The 24,814-nt window shown below is 42.9% G+C and overlaps 1 protein-coding gene across 1 annotated transcript in view; it reads right to left on the reverse strand.

The window, feature by feature from the left end:
- cers1 (ceramide synthase 1) overlaps positions 1–24,814 on the reverse strand; it is a 35,109-nt gene that overhangs the window by 3,682 nt on the left and 6,613 nt on the right. Inside the window, exons 2-6 of the mRNA XM_085450038.1 lie at positions 9,997–10,156; positions 3,203–3,383; positions 2,375–2,536; positions 2,059–2,206; positions 1,807–1,946 (exon numbers count right to left, since the gene is read on the reverse strand). Of these exons, the coding sequence (XP_085306164.1) occupies positions 1,807–1,946; positions 2,059–2,206; positions 2,375–2,536; positions 3,203–3,383; positions 9,997–10,156 (791 nt within the window). The remainder of the gene's footprint in view (positions 1–1,806; positions 1,947–2,058; positions 2,207–2,374; positions 2,537–3,202; positions 3,384–9,996; positions 10,157–24,814) is intronic.

A 24,814-nucleotide genomic window follows, 5' to 3' on the forward strand; every position in this document is an offset into this window, starting at 1 on the left:
TAAAGCTCACTGCTGCAAATACAGATTACACAGGATTCACAGAGAAACAGCTTGTGACTATCATATCATGTGGTGACTTTTGATGTAAGCTAACTGCTTCCACAGGTTATGAAAGTGCATTTCTTCTGCTTAACCAGCTGTTGGTGAGCTGTGGGACTGTGGAGCTCTGCAGGCAAATATGTATTACAGCATGTAGCAAACCAAGTTTACACAGCGGCACCCAGGTGAAAACAGAGGTTTTAAATTCTGCCACGGGCTGTGAAAGGGATTTTAAAATGTAATATTTCAGTTATAAACAAATGTAATTTGAGGTACCAGAACTTTTTCTGTAACTTTACACATTGGTCATGTAGAAAAACTGAGACTACTGTTGAAACTGAACTTCTTTTTCTTATCTTGAGAACATGTTTAGCTAAATGTCTTTACACTGACAGAAAGCGGAGTGTCACTGCTCCAGCATCCGGTGTCCCACAATGTCAAATTAATTTACTATCTCTGCATTAAAGCTTCCTCTTTGTCTAAGCAGCTGTACAATGTAGCCTACAAAGGCTTAAATATACAGCATCACATCTTACCTTAATGCTAGCAGTGCTACGTTAAACGCTAATTGTAGTGTCAGCTTGCTAACATGCTAAATTAGCTAAACATTAGCATGCTAAGATTAATGCAGTCATACATGCTGTTTGCAATGGATCATTAGCATCAAGCTAATAGACGCTATGCAGACCGACAGAACCACCTTTACCAGCATTAACGTGAAGTAATGGGAAGGAACTTTGACCTTAATTCTTTTCTTTCCTCAATTATTTCCAGTCAACTGCATGTAGGAGAGGAACACAGCTTTCAGCGTGGCAGTCTTTCTATTGGCCAGTAGGGGGCGATCTCCTGAGCATTGTCTATTAAGTCTACCAGAAAATGATCCTACATCTTACTTGATTGACCTTGTAGTCTCAAGTCTTCCTTAGTATAACATTATTCTTTGTTCCCACTTAAAGTGGAACAGCAGGAAATTCTTTAGGGCACGGCTACTTAGAGCCACAACAATTTAAGCGTCCAGTGTCCTCAGTTTGTCTCACAGCTTAGCACATTGCTGCCTCCCACTGGTGTTGTACATCAGTGCAGTGTTTGGCATCCCACTGAGTGGGTAGCGTTCTGTGTTTGTGTCCCATCAAACAGCATTATAAAGGGAAATCTGTCTAATGTCCAGTTTCCCAAATTCTCCTTTGACCCAGTCACACGGGAACCCACGAGCACATGCAGTGCAGGCTCCAGGAACCCACTGAGTTTCTCTGCTAGCTCCAATCCACTCGCCAGCCTGAATGTCCCGGCGTTAGCCTTGTAAATATGATGTCATCTTTCTGAGGCCACATTTACCTGATGCTTCGATGTTGTATAGCTTTCTGCTGTCTGCTTCCCACTCAAGCTGTCACTGATGATTCAGCCTCTCGCTGATGAATCGGTCAGCTCAAAGCACAAAGCGCAGCATCAAAGAGCTGCTCGCATGGCTTTGGGCTCGCCGTTTTGTTTGTTTGTTTAGTATACTCGACATATTCCAGTAAGGCTTGGCTATAGAAATGTGTTTCATCATTAAATGTGTATTTTGGTAACGTCTGGATGTCTTGTACTGTCAGGCAGCGCTCAGAGAGGATGGTTGAAACAGGACCGTTTACAGTCTAATGTGTTAAATCTAATAATTTATTAATGTGGAAATTCTGCCACTGAACATCAGCACAGCTGCTTTGGTTTCCTCTAAAATAAGATCTACATTACATGACCCAAAGTACACATGCTGAAGGTTGGGCTCACCCCTGTGCAGAGTTGTGATGTCCAGCATCATCAGTGCTGTTTTCTGCTGGAGGCTCCTTCCTGCTGTCCTCGTCCTCGTACTCCCTAACATCGTTCACCTCCTTTACTTTCAGCAGCTTCACTACAAACATCACAATGAACTGCACACAACAGGGGAGGAAAACAGGAAATGCAAAGAAATCAGACGGCGTGTCCAAAAATGAAAGACTTTCAGGGTTTGAATGAAACATTTGACAAAACCAGTGTCCTCACCAAGAACCAGTAGATGTTCATGAGAAGCAGGGCGAAGAGAAGCGCATTGAAGAAGAAGTAAAAGGGGATGTGGGGGACGGACTGGAGGCTGGACACACATGTGGCATACATGACTTTGAGGGGGAACCAGTACAGACGGAACCAGAACCTGAGAGAGACGAAAACGGGAACACAATGTATTACATATCCGCTCGTCTTCAGCGTCTTCCAGACAGAATAATTATAATGCTGTCAAGACTACAAAACGCTTCACCGTGATGGAGAACAAATGGAGAACAAGCAGCTGAGGAAAATAAGCCGATGTTAAATCTCTCACCAAGTGATGCTGAAGCTGACAGAGCCCAAGTTGGACAGCACGTCGTTTAGCAGGTAATAGCCTCCTCCTCTGGACTTCAGGTAGACGTTGAGCTTGGTGAACTCCAGCTGGATGTCGTTGATGTCGTGCAGGAATAACACTAGAATCCCGATGTTGTGGTATCTGGAGGGCAGAGAGCACAGACTGTGGCACGAGGATCCTGATAGATGCTGAGCTCGGTGACAAGAAGAAAGCAGACTTGACTTTTACATTTTCTATACATTCACTCTGTTGTCTTTGTTCTTTGGGTCGGTACAATGTGATATTTAGACACACCACATAGCTTTTTATCCTTTTTACCTCAAAACACTGAAGAGGTCAGCGGTCCAATTACAATTCAGTCTTATATATATATATATAGCTCCAAATCACAACAAAAGTTGCCCAAAAGCATTTTGTATGGCCTACAACAACACAGAGAAAGCCACAGTAATCATATGAGCCCCTAAGAGCAAGAGCTCTGGCGACAGTGGGAAGGAAAAACTCCCTTTTAACAGGAAGAAGCCTCCGACAGAGCCAGCCTCAGGGAGGGGCGGGGCCATCTGTAACGTGATAAATGTCATTCCCTCGATGTTGTCAGCAATCGTATTTACAGATTTACTTTTTTCTGATAATTTGCATTTTACTTAAGGCAGTGAACGAACACATCTGCTCTAGTTTCCACTAAACTCTGCCTCCTACCCTCCAGTCAAACTGGTGTTTCGACTAACCAACCAAAACTATACAATCATTCATGAACTGTGATTTTGTGCTTCTGTGTTAGAAAATGAGCTGAAAAACAAAAAGTACCTGAATGCGTAGGAGAAGCTGATGAGCGCCAGCGTGATGATGTGGTGCACCACCATGACAGCAGAGTCCTTCCTCCATGCGTCCATATAGATGGTAGCATAAATGGAGTGGCCGTAGAAGCTGCCCTGGATCAGGTAGGCGATGGCGATGTCTGTAGGCACTGACATACCGCTCTTCCAGTCTGCAGGGACAGATGGGAAATTTTATCCTGCTTGCATAAGAAGGTGTTTTAAGAACACGCTTGTGAATGTAGATAATGAATGATGTACAGTAAAGCATTTTGTTTTTATTCTGGACTTCACTGTTTCCCTTCCTGTCGCCAACGCCGTCTTTAACACGACCATAAATAACAAAGATACTCTGTTTACAGGGCAGCAACACCACACACTGGGCGATACGGGTTTCTAGTCTTAACGAGCTTTTGTGGGGGGTTTTTTTGGTAATACTTTTTTGTAACACTTTGTAATTTTAAGCCATTAAACTGTGGTCAACCAAACATGCAGAAAGGCCTCAGCTGACAGTGAGATTCAAATCCAGAGCTCATTAACATCCGTGCACAAGTCAATCATGTGTGCACTTCTTAAAGCCTCTAAAACACATGACTACCTGCCGCTCATCAACATCTTTGTTAATCGATAAATGCACGATGACCCCGGTTTGGATCGAGACGCGCAGTGAAATCAGAACATCTTCCAATAAACACAAAGAGTCGTGCAGCCTCTTGAAGAAGTTCACCTCTGAACTTCCTCACATGCATCCTATCTACATCCTTCTTCTCATAAGACAGCTTCTGCTCTTTGCACAATTTCTCACAAGATAAAAGGCGAAGAGGCGACTGCGTTGCATTTGTCACTGCGGTGGAACAGAGGCGTGCCTTTCACATCAGGCCCCCAGCTCACGTGATGGAGGCACATGTTTGTCTCTGCCAAAATGTGGTTTAACGCACTGTCGACCATTTGTGGCCAAAAATAGAGTCACAGTATCTGTCAGATCAGATTGTGGTGGCGTCTAGATCTCAGAAACATTTACAGTCAAACACCATCAGCATCTGCTGGTGACTGAGTGAAGAATGACTCAGCCACACTGTTTGTGACACATTTCATGAAACAGACGACTGTGGAGGCTTTTTTTTAAACTCTAACTGTGACTGTAGCTGTAACTGTAGCTGTGACTGTAGCTGTAACTGTAACTGTGACTGTAGCTGTGACTGTAGCTGTAACTGTAACTGTGACTGTAGCTGTAACTGTAACTCTAACTGTGACTGTAACTCTAACTGTGACTGTAGCTGTGACTGTAGCTGTAACTGTAACTGTGACTGTAGCTGTGACTGTAACTGTGACTGTAGCTGTGACTGTAGCTGTGACTGTAGCTGTAACTGTAACTGTGACTGTAGCTGTAACTGTAACTCTAACTGTGACTGTAGCTGTAACTGTAACTGTGACTGTAGCTGTAACTGTAGCTGTAACTGTGACTGTAACTGTGACTGTAGCTGTAACTGTGACTGTGACTGTAACTGTGACTGTAACTGTGACTGTAGCTGTAACTGTAACTGTGACTGTAACTCTAACTGTGACTGTAACTGTGACTGTAGCTGTGACTGTAACTGTGACTGTAGCTGTAACTGTGACTGTAACTGTAACTGTGACTGTAACTGTGACTGTAGCTGTAACTGTGACTGTAACTGTAGCTGTAACTGTGACTGTAACTGTAGCTGTAACTGTGACTGTAGCTGTAACTGTGACTGTAACTGTGACTGTGACTGTAACTGTGACTGTAGCTGTAACTGTGACTGTGACTGTAACTGTGACTGTGACTGTAACTGTGACTGTAGCTGTAACTGTGACTGTAACTGTAGCTGTAACTGTGACTGTAACTGTGACTGTAGCTGTAACTGTGACTGTAACTGTGACTGTGACTGTAACTGTGACTGTAGCTGTAACTGTGACTGTAACTGTGACTGTAGCTGTAACTGTGACTGTAGCTGTAACTGTGACTGTAACTGTAACTGTGACTGTAACTGTGACTGTAACTGTGACTGTGACTGTAGCTGTGACTGTAACTGTGACTGTAGCTGTAACTGTGACTGTAGCTGTAACTGTAACTGTGACTGTAACTGTGACTGTAACTGTGACTGTAACTGTGACTGTAGCTGTAACTGTGACTGTAGCTGTGACTGTAACTGTGACTGTAACTGTGACTGTGACTGTAACTGTGACTGTAACCTTAACTGTGACTGTAGCTGTAACTGTAACTGTGACTGTCGCTGTGACTGTGACTGTAACTGTGACTGTAGCTGTGACTGTAACTGTGACTGTAGCTGTAACTGTGACTGTAACTGTGACTGTAACTGTGACTGTAGCTGTAACTGTAACTGTGACTGTAGCTGTAACTGTGACTGTAACTGTGACTGTAGCTGTAACTGTGACTGTAACTGTGACTGTGACTGTAACTGTGACTGTAGCTGTGACTGTAACTGTGACTGTAGCTGTAACTGTAACTGTGACTGTAACTGTGACTGTAGCTGTAACTGTGACTGTAACTGTGACTGTGACTGTAACTGTGACTGTAGCTGTGACTGTAACTGTGACTGTAACTGTGACTGTAGCTGTAACTGTGACTGTAACTGTGACTGTGACTGTAACTGTGACTGTAGCTGTGACTGTAACTGTGACTGTAGCTGTAACTGTAACTGTGACTGTAACTGTGACTGTAACTGTGACTGTGACTGTAACTGTGACTGTAGCTGTGACTGTAACTGTGACTGTAACTGTGACTGTAGCTGTAACTGTGACTGTAACTGTGACTGTGACTGTAACTGTGACTGTAGCTGTAACTGTGACTGTAACTGTGACTGTGACTGTAACTGTGACTGTAGCTGTGACTGTAACTGTGACTGTAGCTGTAACTGTGACTGTAACTGTGACTGTAACTGTGACTGTAGCTGTAACTGTAACTGTGACTGTAGCTGTAACTGTGACTGTAACTGTGACTGTGACTGTAGCTGTGACTGTAACTGTGACTGTAGCTGTAACTGTGACTGTAGCTGTAACTGTGACTGTAACTGTGACTGTAACTGACTGTAACTGTGACTGTAACTGTGACTGTAGCTGTAACTGTAACTGTGACTGTAACTGTGACTGTAACTGTGACTGTGACTGTAACCTTAACTGTGACTGTAGCTGTAACTGTAACTGTGACTGTCGCTGTGACTGTGACTGTAACTGTGACTGTAGCTGTAACTGTAACTGTGACTGTCGCTGTGACTGTGACTGTAACTGTGACTGTGACTGTAACTGTGACTGTAGCTGTGACTGTAACTGTGACTGTAGCTGTAGCTGTGACTGTGACTGTAACTGTGACTGTGACTGTAACTGTGACTGTAACTGTGACTGTAACTGTGACTGTGACTGTAACTGTGACTGTAACTGTGACTGTGACTGTAGCTGTAGCTGTGACTGTAACTGTGACTGTAACTGTGACTGTAACTGTGACTGTGACTGTAGCTGTAGCTGTGACTGTAACTGTGACTGTGACTGTAGCTGTAGCTGTGACTGTAACTGTGACTGTAACTGTGACTGTGACTGTAGCTGTAGCTGTGACTGTAACTGTGACTGTAGCTGTGACTGTGACTGTAACTGTGACTGTAACTGTAACTGTGACTGTAGCTGTGACTGTGACTGTAGCTGTGACTGTAACTGTGACTGTAGCTGTAACTGTGACTGTAGCTGTGACTGTAACTGTGACTGTAACTGTGACTGTAGCTGTAACTGTAACTGTGACTGTAACTGTGACTGTGACTGTAACTGTGACTGTAACCTTAACTGTGACTGTAGCTGTAACTGTGACTGTCGCTGTGACTGTGACTGTAACTGTGACTGTAGCTGTAACTGTAACTGTGACTGTCGCTGTGACTGTGACTGTAACTGTGACTGTGACTGTAACCTTAACTGTGACTGTAGCTGTAACTGTGACTGTCGCTGTGACTGTGACTGTAACTGTGACTGTAGCTGTAACTGTGACTAATAACGGCTCTGACTGGGGGTCTCTGGAGTCCAAAGCCTTAGTAATGGCTTTGTAACTCTTTTCAGACTGATAGATGTCAATGACTCATGTTGACGTGTTGCTTTTTGAGCTCTTTTAGCTAAATTGACTCAGTCAGCAGGTTTTATTTAAGTGAGTTCTTGATTTATCAGGTCTGGCAGTGGCTAATGGTTCATTCACAGTTAATTCATGACTTAACAAAAGTGGCCAATTACTTTATTCAGGGTCAGGTAAGATTTTTTTCCCTTAATAAATGAAATCATCATTTAAAAATGTTTATCTTTGGCTAATATTTGATGCTCAACAACATTTAAGTGTGACACATATGCAAGAAACCCGCTGCAAATGGACAATAACTTCCAGGGGATACCAGAAGTGAAGGGTCAGCTGTGGTAGTCAGGATGGGAGGAAGCTGGAGCGATCGCGTTTATCCCCGAGAGCTTTACAGAGGGTTTTTAAAGTGCTGTGAGAAACGAGCTAAATGCATGTAGCCTGGCTTATATCACTGAAACCTATCGGATGTTGGACGGAAACTTTCTCCTCCTGTGTTTGAGTAAGGCTCGTCTCCAGTGATATGGGGTTACGTTGGGGCCTTGTGTAATGTTCATTGATTGGACCGTCCGTCATTAAACATTGAGAGGAGGGCCGCTAGCTGCATCACAACAGAGGAGCTGCCAAGGGGGAGGCATGGGAACTGGAGCCTTTTTTCCCCTCTACTGGGGACCAAAGCTTTTCTCATCTCTTTGGGGCAGCGATACACTCCTCCTCCTCAGTCCCGTCACTGCACTTTGATTTCGACTAATTTCCTAAATTCTCACAGTAGCTGTATCTCTCTTTCCCTTCCTCCCTCCATTAGTAACAGTCCAGCCTTGTAGAGGAATAAAGCTTCTGCACACATCTCAGGCTGACAGCTATTAAAAGCGAAGCAGCGATTAAACACGAACCTGGCGCCGTCAGCTAGCCTTTGTGAGCTCGGCGCAGGAGCCTTGACAACTCTGTGTCTGATAGAAGAGGCTGAGAGACTATGAAAGGCACCACTGAATTATATGTGAAATCCCCAGTGTGCATCTATCCTCTATCAGCAATGCAATGATGAGCACTACACAGGGTCTCAGCCGCGGCGCTGCTCTCCATGAAGTACAATTTGCCGCTGATTTATTGTAAACGGTGGGGCAGAACTCGGAAAACATGAATAAATTATTAATAGATAGCTTTATTTTAACAAATACTGGTCTGTATAAACAAGTAAATAAATATGCTTTTTGCATTGTATAAAAAAACTACAATAAATCCTCCTGCGCGTCCAATCTCATTGTTAAGTTTGCAGATGACACTACAGTGCTCGGACTTATATCCAACAATGATGAGACAAACTATAGGACAGAGGTGCAACAACTAGAGTCATGGTGCCACGACAATAACTTGGTCTTAAACACCAAAAAGACCAAGGAGATCATTGTAGATTTCCGGAAGAGGGGTCATAACAACCATCTGCCTCTCTTCATTGGCAGTGAGGCGGTGGAGAGGGTGAGCAGTTTTAAATTCTTGGGGGTAACTGTGACCGAGGACCTGTCCTGGGGCAACCATATCACCTCAGTTGCACGGAAGGCCCAACAGCGCCTCTACTACCTGAGGAGACTGCGGAGCGCACACATTCCCAGATCTCTGATGTTGAACTTCTACAACTGTGCCATCAGCAGCGTTCTGACGTATGGATTTCTAGTGTGGTTCCCCAGCTGCACCAAGGCCGATCAGCAAGCACTCCAGCGGGTGGTGAAAGAAGCTGGCAGAATTATTGGAACAAGTCTGCCAGAGATCAGTAATATCTTCCCCACTCGCTGTCTGAGGAGGGTGCACAGTATCCTGCGGGACCAACATCACCCTGCGCGCCACCTTTTCCATCTGCTGCCCTCAGGGAGAAGGTACAGGTCTATACAGGCCAGAACATCCAGACTGGCCAACAGCCTGTATCCACAGGCTCTGAGGCTGCTGAACTCTCTGCCCCCCTCTGCCCCCCTCTCACGGACAATAACCATATCCAACTTCTTAATAGCAATGAACTGGTCTGCATTGGTGCATCATATCTTTATTCTCTTCCCCCTCCTGCCCCCCCCCTCTTTCTTAAATAGATAACTATCATATCTGATATCATATCTCACAGTACAATAATATTGAATGGGTGCATTGTTGTATTTTGTCATGTTTCTCAGGTCTTTGTCTGAATTTCTACGAACATTATTGCTAAGGATTGTCTTATTGCATTGGAGTCACACTGGGTTAAATATGTACACTTGGGTTTTAAGGGGTATTTATTATTTTCTTCTTTTTTCTGGGTTGTATGGAAGCCCCAAACGCAATTTCATTGTTCTTGACAATGACAATAAATAAATAAATACTAAATACTAAATACTAAAGAACCATAAAAGGTGACCAGTTAAAAGCTGCAAATATGCATAAACCAGAACCACATCCTGCATGCGCTGCTATAAATATCTGCCTATTTGAGGACTCAAGGTGGCATTTTACCCCCACAGTGTCTCCACAGGATTAGGCAGCGCTCCTGCTGTTTCATTAGATTAAAATGGCTTCAGCTTCTGAGCTGAGAGGTTCGGTATCTGTGTAAGTTAAAGTGCTGAGAGAATTGTGACTTAAAAATCGCCTGTTCGGGTTTTGTAGCATCCTGTATGATGAAGAGCTTAGGATTCAGTTAGCACAGGCTACAGAAGACATGTGATCAGTGTTGTGTATCGTACCGTAGAAGACAGAGGGCGGGTCATGGAAATAGGAGTAGGAGGTGAAGAAGAGCAGGTAGGTGCTGTAGGACCAGGACATGGTGTAGAAGACCAGCTTCCACGCGCTCTCTGGCATCTTGGCAGCATCTTTGGGCAGCAGCCTACACCACTGTCCGAGAGGCTGCAGAGAGAGCAGAGAGAGAGACGGTGAGAAAAAAACACCAGAGGAAGTCGAGCTGAGAATTAAATGAGCTGTTTCTAGACTTTTGGGTAGATCCTTGGAAACTGACGCTTTTTAAAAAATCTATTCTACATGCAGTGAGAGTCTGGGAAGGCAAACATGGCTGCTCGCTCTGCTCACGGTCGGCTGATACACGTTGAGGCTGCAGAGCTGAGGAAGTCGTTTAGTTGCCCATAATTCATTTTAGAGAATCGATCTTGTCTTGCGCTGCACTGCAAGTACTGAGAAAGATCATTAATAATTAATTTCAAATATTTTGCACAGAGTTGCAAGTTTATTGCCAGTAAGCTAAACAGTTCATGCATGAAGCTTCATGAAGCTTTGAGAGTTTTGCAGGTGCAGTGCTGTGCAAAAGTCTCGAGCTGTGAATAAGTAGTAGGTACAGCGATTTATTGAAATGTGCAATAGTATATGGAAATGCAGTATGCAAGGCAAAAATGCAATTTGCTTGAAAGCCAATATTTGGTGTGACCAGCTTTGTTCCTAACAGCGTCTGAAGTCTGTTAGGCATCTTCTCTGACCGGATGAGGCCAATCCATGACTGATCCTCTTCCACTGGTTGCTTTCGCTGCACTGGCAGCGTGTTTGGCATGACTGCAATGTTGACACTGAAGCTGCTGCCAGTCAGGTGGACCAAAATCTGATGGCACTTTTCTACGTCCATAATTTGGATCCCCAGCACCTCTTACTGAAATGTTTTACAGATGTGTGCATCTCTCCTCACCTCGTCCGTACATACTGATGATGATTTGAGCCGAAGAATCTCAAATTTGGTTTCATCACTCCATTATTATTATTTCCACTCATTTTCACTCCAGTTCTGCTGTAATCTGGCAAACCTCAGCCTTTTCTGCCTGTTTCCTTATCTTAAGAATGGCTTCTTGACAGCAACTATCCACTGACCGTGACCGACTGCATCAGGTCTTTGCTCCCCATTTCTAAAGGACACGACGTCCACAAACAGTTACCACAACTTTAAGGACACACTGCACATCATGCCATTTTTTTGAAAAAAAAATACAAGCACACAATTAGTTAGTTGTTAAGTTGTCTGTAAATAGTTTGGTTCCTTTTTTATGCTTGAATGGACGGCATGAAACGAACACAGCCAGTGCTAAATTTACTCACATTTGTATACAGTGTAATAAAACATCTGTTTAACTTCTGCACTTCAAAACTAGACTGAAAAGTAAAACCAGCATGTTGAGGATTCATTCCACTGCAGTTTACAGCCAGGCTATCATATGCTTGTTTAATTGTTCCTAATAATCTGGCAACTGAGTGCAGAATGAAACCAAAGTACAAACAACTGAACAGACACTAAAAAATGTGCAGGGGTCGAAATGCCCTTCGTTAAATAAGAGAGGTCAGCTGCACGGTTTGGAGAACAACGACGTCCTGCAGTCTGTGAAGCTCGCGAGCTTCAGCACGCCTCTGCAGACTACAGTAGCAGCACATGACCGCCAGTCCCCAGAAAAGTCTGCTAATGCTTTGCTTTCAAGCAGAAATAGAGGAAGTTGGTGAAGAGGCTCCTCATCAGACAAACCCGTGTAGGCGGTACCTAACCGACCCACCCACTCATGTTGAGCCTGTGTTATCTTCTTGGTTGCCCTCCCCCAAACTCACTTCCACCACTTTGTGAGGCCTTTTCTTGTCGCGGCAGCAGAAACTCTTAAAAATGAGCATAATTGATTAATTTTGAATGAAAGGGAGGAATCACTTGTGACCGTCGAACTAATAGAGACGTGGACAAAGGCACAGCACGTAGGTGAAGTAGTGCACCAGGTAAATTAATCAGACAGGCAAGTGCTTAGTGTTGCACAGCTGCGCCAAGACAGGAAACCAGAGTCAGCTCACCGCCTCGTACACAAACGACACGCACACGCGCTGGAAAGCAATGAAACGGTAACAGGAGGCAGCAGAGTGAAAGCTGGCTGTGTCAGTGATACGCTGCATCTCAATCAGTTGTTACCGAGCTGCTGGTCTACGGCTCCGTGATCCTTTTACATACATGACAAATTAATGGAGCGAGCGTGGCTGCGGATTAGAAAGCGTTCTGGTTTCTGCTTTTCCTGCATGACGCTGCTGTTTCTAACTTTTACTCCCGTTTTTAGGTTTTTTATCCTTCTTCTCCTGCTTTTTTGTGTCTCTGCTGTTTTCTGGGTCTGACGTCTGTCTGCGTCACACGCACGAGTCAAAACAGGACGAGAAGCTGATGGAGCAACACAGATGTGAGATTATGTGTTACATGTTCAGAAGAACAGGCAGCACGCGGGGGGCGGGGCACACGATCCCCAGCCGGGGCTGCTGACTGGTTGAGACACGGTGCGTGCTGAGTAAGTCATGACACTGTCCACGTTCTTTTAAGTCTCCAGTACATCTCCATCAGCCCTCCCATCCGTCTCCTCCCCTCACCCCCAGCTCTCTCTCACTACCCTCGTCTCCCTCCTGCCTGCGACATTTATTTATAGAAGCCAGCTGTCAGCACACAGCCCCCCTCCCACACTCTTTTAACACACACCCCCCTCGATTCACTCAAAAAAATAAGCTTTCCCACGTTCACAGTGGCTGAAACACTCGAGTCCGAAGACTCAGATATTAACTTTTAACTATGAGCCCAATTATGAAATTAAGGCTAAAGCCAATTTGAAATGGGAAACGGAGCAGATGAAGTATCTTGGAGTAAATATTACTAAAGATCTGTCTAAGATATACAATGCAAACTTTAATCCTTTAAGTTATAAAATAAATGAGGATATTAAAAGATGGAATTTATTACCATTTTTAAATTTTGAATCACGTATAGATACAGTTAAAATGAATATCTTGCCCAGGATGCTCTACCTATTCCAAACACTCCCTGTAGAAATAACTGACAAACAATTTCGGGAATGGGACAAAATAATCTCTAGGTTTATATGGCAGGGGAAAAAACCACGGATTAAGTACCAAAATATTCAGTTGGCTAAAGACAAAGGAGGGTTGGGGTTCCCATGTTTGAAAGACTATTATATTTCTGCTCAATTGAGGACATTAGTGTGTTGGTGTAATGTAGATTATCAAGCGAGATGGAAAGAACTAGAAACAGTGACCTTAAAAGATTCTCCAATTCAGGCAATTCTAGGGGATGTGACACTTATTAAAAAACAAATTCATCAAGGAAACCAATGGATTAACCTGCCTTTAAAACTCTGGTTACAATTTCTTAATAAGAATGATTGGATTGAAGAGGTTAGGATTTTAAGATGGTGCGCTTTTGACAGTGATTTTTTACCTAATGAATTAGACGTAAGATATAAAAAATGGTCTGGACAAGGTTTAACGGCATATTGTATGTTTTACGATAAGGGAATTCTTAGGGACTTCCAATCAATAAAAGATCAATACCAGTTAAGTAAAATGGACTTTTTTAGGTTCTTACAAATTAGGCATCATCTATATAATTTTATACCTAAGAGAACAGATCTTTTTTCTTTACCTGTTCTGAGTATATTTGTCAAGGCTTATCAGGCTGACACAGGCCTTAAGGTGATTTCAAGATTGTACAAGGGTATACAAGAGGTTAAGAAGTGGAATACTACCTACATCAAAAAAAAATGGGAAAATGAAACAAATATAGCAATATCAGACAACATTTGGTATGAGCAGTGCGCTTTTCAGTGGAGAATTTCTAGTTCTAATACATGGAGATGTTACGGTTGGAAGAGTATCTGTAGGTTTTTTATTACCCCTGCACAAAGTAAACATTACTTTAATCACTCTAATTGCTGGAGAAATTGTGGGGCCCAAGGAGTAAAACATTTTCATCTGTTCTGGTCTTGCCCAAGGATCAACATTTTTTGGGTATTGATCCACTCTGAGTTGCAGATTATTTTTGGTATGCAGCTTCCCTTTAATTGGGACGAACTTTTGTTTGGATATTTATACTCAGTAAATGTAGATAAAATGTCTAAGCAGTTGTATGGTATCCTGAGTTTGGCTGCCCGTAAAATTATTACCAAGAAATGGCTTAGTGCGAAAATTCCATCACTGGGTGATTGGCATGAGACTGTACATGGGACGTTTAAAATGGAAAGAATTACCTTCATTAAAAGACTCCAGTTTGATATATTTAGTGAAATTTGGGGTAAATGGAAACACTACATCCGGTTAAGGAGACCCGATCTTGTTTGAATCTCTGTAACTATATATGCCACATTTCTGAATCGTTATGTGTTTATATGTATATGTTAGTATGTATGAGACTACAAGTGAACACATATGTAAGTAGGTATGTGTATGTATGCTTAAGAATATGGGTGTGTGAGTGAATATGTGTGTGCGAGTACATACACACTAGAGGGTACACCCGTCTGTTTTTCTTATTTTTATTTTTATTTTTTATTTACGTCTGTTCTTGATTATATGTTTATTTTGGATTATTTGTGTTTATATAGGTTGTTTAATAAAAAGAGAATAACAAAAAAGAAACACTCGAGTCTGCTACAGGCTGCAGCAAAAGCACCAGCTCATATCTCACTGGTTAGTCGCCCTCATTCCGGATCCATCTCCAAGTAAAGTTAAAAAATATGGATCCTATCTGTTATATTCACCTCTGGCTGTTTCGCCCAGACTTGTCTGTCACTACACTACATAAATATATACACACACATCACATGCATTACATGTGTTTTGAGTCATCTGCAGTATTTCTGTCACTGTGTTTCCACTGCAGCGACTCTGCACTGGGTTACACAACCAAAGGTCTGTCCCAGTCGTGTAGTGACAAACACTACCATGTGTTTCTGTGGACTGTACCAAAACTGTCTAACACGAGCATAGACTGTTTATGGAAGACAGACGTCTGGGTGTGAAGAGTAAACTATCGTAGAAGTGCTTCCCTGATTTATGGCCTCAGTTTATGGTTGAATCTGTCCTTTAAAACTGTATTAAATAAGACATCGTGGTCCTTTTTTAAAATTACAGTAACATGTAGCTAGCCAATGAGTGAAAAGTGTCCCACAGTTTGATGAGTAGAGTCCATCTTGTGTTTGGAGTCTATGGATTTGAGTACTTTTCATTCTTTCTGCTATTCTTGTTCAGGCTGAGAAGAGAAAAAACTGATAGCAGCCAAAACTATTTACAGAGGAAGTCTAAAAAAAGAGCTGAACGCTTTTAAACTTTTGACTTCTAATAGTTTGTTTACTCTGATCCAAATCATGCACGAGTTTGCACGACTTTTAGCTTTTTCGTCTGGTTTGGTTTCTGTTCACACAAAGAAATCTGCACTCGTAGCAACCCAAATGTGCTGCTACAAACCAAACATTCAGTCTGCTTATTGGCCAGATGTGTCTGCAGCGAGAGCAACAAAAGTAAATAAACGAAAGACAAATGTGGTCATCTGACCAAACATCGCCGCTCATCCAAATGAGTCCTCGGGTCATTTTACAGCTAGTTACTACAGCTTGTGTACTCTGCTGCATCCCAGAATGCAAAGCATAGCTAGAAGGTATTTCTCAGATATACAGATATTCACCTATATATATATTTATGTATACAATATAATATCAACACATACAGCAGCGTACACATCACAGCTAATGCAGTGCAGAGTCAAGCTCTGCCTCCATAGTAGCTGGTCTCCTACACCTGACATATATATATAGACAGAGAGAGAGAGAGCGAGCTCCTGTATGACTCAGGCTCTAACTCACAGTACAGCAAATCGATGGTTGTTACTTTTTTATACCCTTTTGTGTATTGGTGCTCCTTACATCCTGAGTATTAAGTCCAATAATAAACCAAGTTGTTATATTTTTTGGTGACTGTGTATAATCCCTACAAGATTACAATGACAACCACAAAACATTGGCTTCTTTGTAGACGTGCAGGCAGGGATCTATTACTTTGGCCTTCCTGGTTTGTATTAGGTTTCAGTACTTGTTGTAACATGGACCCAGCAAGGCAGCCCCCCTGTGCTGGCTATTTTTTGACAATGCCACTCTCAACAAAGTGATATGACCCAACAGCATCGAGTGGCTGTTAGCAGATTTATGACTGAGTCACTGGTGTTTTTGGGGAATACCAAAGATTCATTCTGGGAAAGGTGCGCTCTCTATACTCTGGTCTTCTGGCCTTCGAGTATCCCAAACCCCACAACATTTGTTCAAATGCAGATTGTGAGATTATGTAACAGTCTGCCAACGGCTCCCTTCTTGTCTCGCTGCGTGCCACCCAGCCCACCATCTCTTTGGGTCCTCTCCGCCCACTCCATCCATCTACCCTTCGGTTTTCTGTGCCAGCCTACAGAGCGGGGGTATAGTGGGTCAAGGACACTGAGATAATCCGCTCGTCCTCTGTCGGATAAATGACAGGGCCTTGAGTTACACTCAGCTGGGACCTACGACCACTCAACAGCTCCCCCCCCCCTCTTCCTCTCTCGCTCTGACAGACAGACTCTGGCTGAACTCGTTCTCTAGCCGGAGGCTTCATCTCTCTGTCCCCTTCTGTGGTTTCTCTCCCTGCCACAGAGAGAGGCCGGCCTTTAAAACAGAAGGAGAAAAGCGTATAGTGTACAAGTGTATATGGAGGAAGTGTGAGAGGGACTTGATGACAAATGGCTGGTTCCCATAGCAACCATGCAGGGATGCTGGCAAGGCCCTGCAGTGTGGCTTACGATCTCTTTCCATTATGCTTCCACTTCCTTATCGGTTTTCTCCCCACTCTTTCCCAGCTTAAGTGTAGCAGGACCCCCTTATTACCCTCTTCACTCTCCCTCCCCCTGCACTTCCTGGAAGCGAGTGATGAGAGAAGGTGAATGGACTGTGGCCTGTTGCATAAGGAGATAAACTGGGCCAGTGAGTCAGGATGCTGGCTCATGCGTGGCTCTGTTCAATAAGGGTTGCACTCTCTCTCTAAACCTCTTTCATTCCTTTGCTTCAGCCTGGCTTCGATTCCTCTCAGCGAGTCTGACGTCACTGCGTCCGTCTCAGTGTCACCTTTAAACTGGATTCTGTAACACATTCCCTCTGTGCTCTTTACATCTTTTTTCCACACCGAGGCCAAATAGGATTTGCAAAGGCTAATCCAAGGGATGGCCAGATTTTTACACTATATATATATATGCGAGTAAAGACAGCCTGTTTATCTGTGATTAACCATTTACGCAACCCCATCTCGTAGAAGTTTCTCGTGCCGTTAAGTAGGTTAGAATCCACTGGCTTGACCTTAATGCGAAATTACCAAATATCCTTTTCATTACACTTCCAGCCCACCTCCTCACCTGATTCGGGTTATTTGGCTCTCTAAAGACAAAATCATCTCGCTCACTCCATCCATGTCATTGCTTGTTCCTAACAAGGTGAAGAGGGGACAGCTGTCAGTGGGGATAAAGATTATCGCCCAGAGAGACAGAAGGAGCTGGAAACACTCCACTTATTGCATTGTTTAGAAAGCCTGACCTGTATAGCTGATTTGATTAGTTAAGAACACTCTGCATGCTTACACTTCCTGTTCCTGTCTTTGATATTTGTGGTGAGTTGATCTTGCGCTCATCTTGTTTTCCATGGATGTAGAAAATCAAGCAACCACTGCTTGGAGTCCTTAAACTGGATCAGCTTAGATCAAAACACCATTTCATAAAGTTAGACGGACCTCACAGAGCTTCATTTTCTTGTTTTTCATACCATCTAAAAGTGACCACAGCAATAAGGACTTTACACATAACTGAAGTTTACACAGCGATGCAGTTATTCAATTATATCACGTAAAATCACAACAACAGCCACCTAAAGACACTTAACACTGTAAGGCAAAGAGAAGATTAATTAAAATAGTCCAGCCTAGAAGTAATGTAGCTAAATGTCTGCACTGAAGGACACGCAGTGTTGCTGGAGGCCACCGCAACACTAACCAGAGTAAGTATGTAGTTAGATACAATGTTTCTTTTTTTAGGGCGAATATAATAACGTCAGAAAATGACAAGACGTCCAGGTCTTTATGTCTTTAAGACGCCTGTAGTTTAAATAATTGATTTCTATCTGGGCATCATCTGCATAGCAATGAAAATATATGTAGGGTTTTCTAATCATATTGCTTAAAGGAAGCATGTGTAATGTAAAACGTACTGGTCCCAGCACAGAACCCTGTGGAACTCCAGGACTCGCTTCCATATGTAAGGAAGGCTCCACACGTACAAGAACAAACTCTATCAGACAGATAAGATTCAAACCGTTTCAGTGAATTTCATGTCAACAGCGTATTCTAATCTCTAATCTAAGAGTCAAAGGAGCTTGCAAAGAAAAGCGTCTGGACTTCTTTAAGTTGCTTGAAGACGTTTCACCTCTCATCCGAGAAGCTTCTTCAGTTCTAAGGTCAAATGGTGGAGAGTCCCAGATATAAACCTAGTGGGAGTAACCCCCCACAGAGGGACAAAAGGACCCCCTGATGATCCTCTAATCGCCTGAGCCAAGGTGGGAAACTGGGCGTGGGTCCCAATCAGCCAGAGTTTCGGGTTTGTTCATTGTGAAACCTGGCCCCACAGAGGCGGGGGTTTACGACACCAACTCTCTGCCATCTATAATCCAGTTTTGAGTTCCCTTCCCAGACGCCTTAACGCCCACTCACATCCTGGGCCATCTGACCTCAGGAATTCGCATGATAAGGTGGGGCCAGGTTTCACAATGAACACACCCGAAACTCTGGCTGATTGGGACCCACACCCAGTTTCACACCTTGGCTCAGGTGATTAGAGGATCATCAGGGGGTCCTTTTGTCCCTCTGTGGGGGGTTACTCCCACTGGGTTTAAATCTGGGACTCTCCACCATTTGACCTTAGAACTGAAGAAGCTTCTCGGATGAGAGGTGAAACGTCTTCAAGCAACTTAAAGAAGTCCAGACGCTTTTCTTTGCAAGCTCCTTTGACTACGATGACCTGGATGACTGAGAATCTTCACAGACTCTAATCTAAGATGCATCATGTACCCACTAACTTTACAATGTAACAAGTATTTGTAAGAAATATTGGACAAGCTCAGTGAATCAGTGGAGACTGTGTAGCAAATGTGACCCGTTTATATTATTAGCAGTCTCTATTGTTCTCATTAGAAGCTTCTGGGTAGTTCAAGAGTGGCTGGCCTTTAATGTGAAGCAGCAACAAAGGAAATACCAGTAATGTGAAAGTCGAGTCATATCAAAGATGTGTTGAAGTGTTGTGGGCCAACAAGGAGATAAAGACAAACACCACTAACGTCACTGATTTGTTTCTAGCACTGCACTGTTGGTGCATCTCACACTTCCTTCCTTCTCTCCTCCTATTCTCTACGGACAGCGACAGACGCGCCCTGACTCGTCTTCTAATCTCTCCAGTTGGTATGTTGTAGGCATGCATTCATATCCTGCCTACTCAGAGGTCTGCTGAGGCCGACGGCGAGCCGTGGATGCTGGGAAATGAGTCAACTGCTAATTTGTATGTGACTAAACAGAAAGAGATGGATTTCAGTTCTCTCTGAGCCTTGGATGAATCAGCTCACCACGGCATGAATGACTTTATGGAAAAAAACTGGATGATTAATCACAAAGGGAAGGAACATATGTGTCTTGATGCACACATGAACAATTCCCACTACGGCAGTCAGATGTTTTACAAACATACATTTGATTTGGTACTTTTATGCTGGTTTTCACACCTACACTACAGCCTATGGCCAGAAGCTTTTAACTGCTGTTTGCATACTGTAGAACACAAAACTTTCACTTTTTAATTTACAGAAAATCCTAAAGACCCGACTAAATAACTCAGAATTCAGCCCCATAAATGAAAGGTCAAATGTGGGCTTTGAAGGACACCAGAAATATTTTCCTGTTTCAAGGGAAACAACATATACTGTAATTCTAAATACATCTGTAGGAAGTGAGCCTAACAGGACCAAACAGCATCTGATGGGTTTTTAAACTTTCATGTGAAGGTTCCTAAACTGCTGAACATTTCAACTTGATTTGACACACGATTAGACAGGGCTCTGTCTAGTGAAACAACTAATTTGCATGCCAGAACGTGATTGGACGAGCGCTGATAACCCATCAGCATCTCCAGCTGAGCGAATGAACAGAAATCGTGACTGACAGCTGCAGAAGTGCATTAGTGTGGCATGGAAAAGCCATTTCTGAAGATTTGACTCTGCTGGCTTCAGTACGCCACAATCATGATTATTGTTTTTAGGTGCACTCAACACAGAAAAATGGAAACAACTTCAGGATGAACAGAATTTGACTGATTATCAACTTGATTTGGTTATTTAAACAAAGGTTTGCATGCCATACATACTATAAACGGCACAATAAAACATGAGGAACTCTCTGAATCTGTTCAGCGTGTTCTACCAGAGACTTCGGAGGCAAAAATAAACCTGTAGTTTCACTTCCTGCTGAGTAAATTTATTATTTCATTGACATAAGACATGGGTAAGGCAGGGTATGTGTTTTATATTCCAGCACATATTGTAATGTGTCAAACTTAACATGACATGGGGAGAGAAAAGGCAGCCGCTCCTATTAGGAGGAGGTGTAGCCTGTTAGTGGAGCCAATAAGCCGACGCTTGTTCTCAGATTAACTGACAAATGATCATTAACTTATCATTACATATGTGAAGCAGCATTATGTTTCCTAACTAACAGATTAGCAGCTATGCTGACTGAGACCTAACGTTCAACTGGAAGAGGACTGAACAGTTTCTTTTTTGTATTATACAGTTGTTATGTTTATATAACCAAGTTTTTACTCATTCGTTAGTCCTATTTTTACACCTGCCTCAGAAAAACAAAGCCGAGCAAGTGAAGTGTTTACGTCCTGCATGACACTGACCCTCATCTACCTGGTTCCTAATGACAAGTAGACAATTATATAACCGCTTCTGCAGTTTTGCACAATTAAGTATCGTTTCTAGTGTAGATGGAGCTGGTTCAAGTTTCATATTTGCTGTTTGCAATCAGACCAGCAGGTTTAAGCAGGTTACAGCAAAGTTTCTAAGCTGATATAGACCAGAGGACTGTGTCCATCCAACTGGTAAAAATGACAAAGCACTATGGATCTGTCCGATAGCAGGAACAACATGTAACACTGCTACCCAGAAATACAGTTTCATAAGTGTCATACAGTCTACTTCATTAGTTCTGTCACAGGCAACAGCAACATAAAGCCTGTGATGGTCACATGGTTATCATTTGTGTCTAATGATTTAATGCCATAGTATTATACTATATGTCTCTGTAATATGATTTATGGTAACAGTAGTGAAACCCACATTGTGACATTGTTCTATAAACTTTGACCTCCAGGCACTTTTCTCCTTTAGAAGTAACACAGGACAAGAATCTTCTGCAGAAGGACCAAAGAAAGCAACATACACACTCAAAGAGCTGAGATACTCCAACTAACAGCTAGAAGACATATGGCTGTCGTTCATAATGCAGTATGGACCATATTGTGACAGCACAAGGACTGTAATAGTAAAATGCATGTGTGCGTGTGTGTGTCTTCAATGGAATAATTTACTCTGATCAGACAAAGCTTTATTCAGAGGTTAAGTGAGCAACATTGATTATGTATCAGCAGCACACCCGGCTGGATTAAATATGTTCGATGGTAAGTAAACAGTTGATTCTTGCTGTGAACACTGACGGTTGTAGCCAGTGTGAAGTCCAATTACAGTCCTCGAGCTGAGCACACTTTGGTGTATGTATGAGTGTGAAACGACCTACTAATTTGTTAGTAACTGATGTAAATATTCTATTTAACCTGACCTGAAACTAATGATTGAGACCATAAAGCAATCAGGAACTCAAGGCTGTTGTCGTAAAGACTTTTATACGACGCTTTTAACTCATTAAAAAGAGAATCTAGGTTCAAAGGACTTAGCAGACATGGAAGTTATGTTGTTTTATATGGTTGTGAGCCCACTGGATACGAGCTTATTGGCGTCATGCAGCCATACAGAGGAACAAGTTTGATGCGTTGCAAATAGAAAGATGGGACTCTTTCCTGCGGTGCCAGAGGTCTTGCAGAGTCTTTGCCTCAGGTGGTTCTAGGTGGACGTGAACGTATCTGTCATGGTTCGTTACGTAGCTGCACTGCAGGTGGCGTTCGTTAGTGCATCACAGCAATTTACTCATGATGGTCTAAACCATCATTAAACAAATACAGAGGAAAGCTAACTGCTACAATGGAAAGGTCATATGGTGACTTACCATAACTTTACATTTGATGAACTTTTATAGTTTATTTATGCAGTCTGCATATTATAACCACTGATTGTTGTCACGTCTGAGATGTGTAAAATGATTCGCAGTGAAAGCAAGTGTGCAGCATAAAGATACCCAAGCTCAGCTGCTAACGTTTAGCCTAGCTCTGGTGCTAATCCCTCATGTAGCTGCTTTAATGTATCCAGGATGTAATGAAAAGAGTTGTTGTTTGCAAGCCACATATTGCAACCATGCAACTGACAAAAAGACACAAGTGCGTCAAAACCCCCAAAGGAAGAATCGCACCAGAGCGGTGTGGAAATCTAACTTCGTCCTTTTTATTTAAGATTAATTTATGATGCAAGCACCGTAAACATATCAAACAGCTTCTACACAAAGGCCAGGCGTATTAAAAATGAACAGAAGTCATTGAAAAAACCATTCTGAGAACACTTGGATGGAGTACTTCAAAGTGGCACCGAGATATTGAGAAAGATAAAGACACTATTAATTCTTATAGCTACCACAGAGAGACCTCATTACATAAATGATGGAGTTGAAATGAAATAACGACTTTAGTTGAATTGTTAGTTTGGACAGAACCTGTGATATGACTCCACTCACACCTGTGCAGACACCCACTTTAGCTTTCAAATGCTTCAGTAGTTAATAACGTTTTCTGTTGATAGTTTTCCATATTTATTTATTTTTTGCAATTTCCCACATTTTATAGTCACAGTAAATGATCGCAGCCAGAAAGAGCGGATCATCTGTGAATCAGAAGGCTGGTTGGAGCAAGTCCCCGCCTACTCTGGTCTTCCTTCTCTCACCCCAACCAATCGCAGCAGATGGCCCCGCCCCTCCCTGAACCTGGTTCTGCTGGAGGTTTCTTCCTGTTAAAAGGGAGTTTTTCCTTCCCACTGTCACCAGAGTGCTTGTTCATAGGGGGTCATATGATTGTTGGGTTTTTCTCTGTATGTATTATTGTAGGGTCTACCTTACAATATAAAGCGCCTTGAGGCGACTGTTGTTGTGATTTGGCGCTGTATCAATAAAACTGAATTGGATTGCATGTTGAAGTATGCTTGGGCACGATACTAAACGCATCATGGTCTTTTATTAGACTCTCGAGTAATGACAAATACACAACAGGTCTGTTCTAAACACAGATGTTCATATCAAACACGACCACAGTTTGTGCCCGGGATCACTAAGAGCTCAAAGCTCTTTAAATGGTTGGTTAGAAACTTTTTTTCTGCTCTTGGCTCTGTATGATGTTAAGGAAATTGAATATTCTTATATGGTCTTCTCAGGCCATCGCAGAAGCCCCACCCACCTGCTGCTCAAATATTCTATTTGCACGTGGCAGCCAATCAGAAGAAAATTGGCTTAAAAGGAGCGCATGAACTGATGGGCTCCACTGAAGCCTCGCGAGAGATAAATAAGTCTTAATTTGAGCTGTAAGTCATTCGAAGGTTAGTCCAAGAATAAAACCATGCAGCCAAACTTTAGCATGATGGATCCACTTTAAAAAATATTATCACACACTAATGTTCATATTGTTTGTAATGCTACAATTTGTCTTGGAGAGGATGGTGAAGCGTGACATGCCGGTGTCTGCATGCTGTCTCTGACTCACTCACCTTGGCTATTCCTGTAAGAACAGCCTCTATAATCACTGCCAGATGTCAGTGAGAACCTATAAAGGTCCAGCTCTAAACTCCAGTTTTGCTATGTGTAGCTATAAAATCCAACAGCACACGGTGGGTGGTGAGACAGAGAAGAAGATATCCAAGGGCGAGTGCAACAGAGGGATGGAGAGGAAGAGATTTTGAAAGCGAGGATGACAAAGACTAAAGAAGGAAACTATTCTGGACGCATTTAGCACAGACTGTGTCTGTGTTTGTTTCCCACAGAGAGAGAGAGAGACTGGGGTAAAGAAACTGATCTAATTGCATCTCAAAACTGCTCCAAAGAATGCCTGGATCTTAGATTCCCCCTAACTACACTGAACAAATGAAGCACGCAAGTGCTGCAGAGATGGCTCTGAAAAACAATGCGTGCGAAGTGATGAGCAGACCGAATGAACTGGGGTTTCTCATGACTGCTGAGTCCTCAAGTGTCCTTGTTAGAGGAAGGACATCTGCCAAGTGTGAAAACTTGAGTGACAGCGTGTTATTGCACAGTGGCGGCCTGTCCACTGTGTCAGTCTGGAGGAAAACAAGGGGAAGAGAAAAAAGCTGGCCAGCGGCACGGCAACTCTGCTGCGGTCAAGGCCGCACGACACATGCCAGGCAACCGGAGGGAACGCCGTGACACTCACCAAACAGAGCTGATGCATGACCCCGCTCTGTAGCTGCTGGTGCACGCTGTTAAAAGCTG

Source organism: Copadichromis virginalis, linkage group LG23, assembly GCF_057382275.1.
Source record: "Copadichromis virginalis isolate Kocher_CV1m ecotype Utaka linkage group LG23, C_Virginalis_male_GT1.1, whole genome shotgun sequence".
NCBI classification, from domain to species: Eukaryota; Metazoa; Chordata; class Actinopteri; order Cichliformes; family Cichlidae; genus Copadichromis; species Copadichromis virginalis.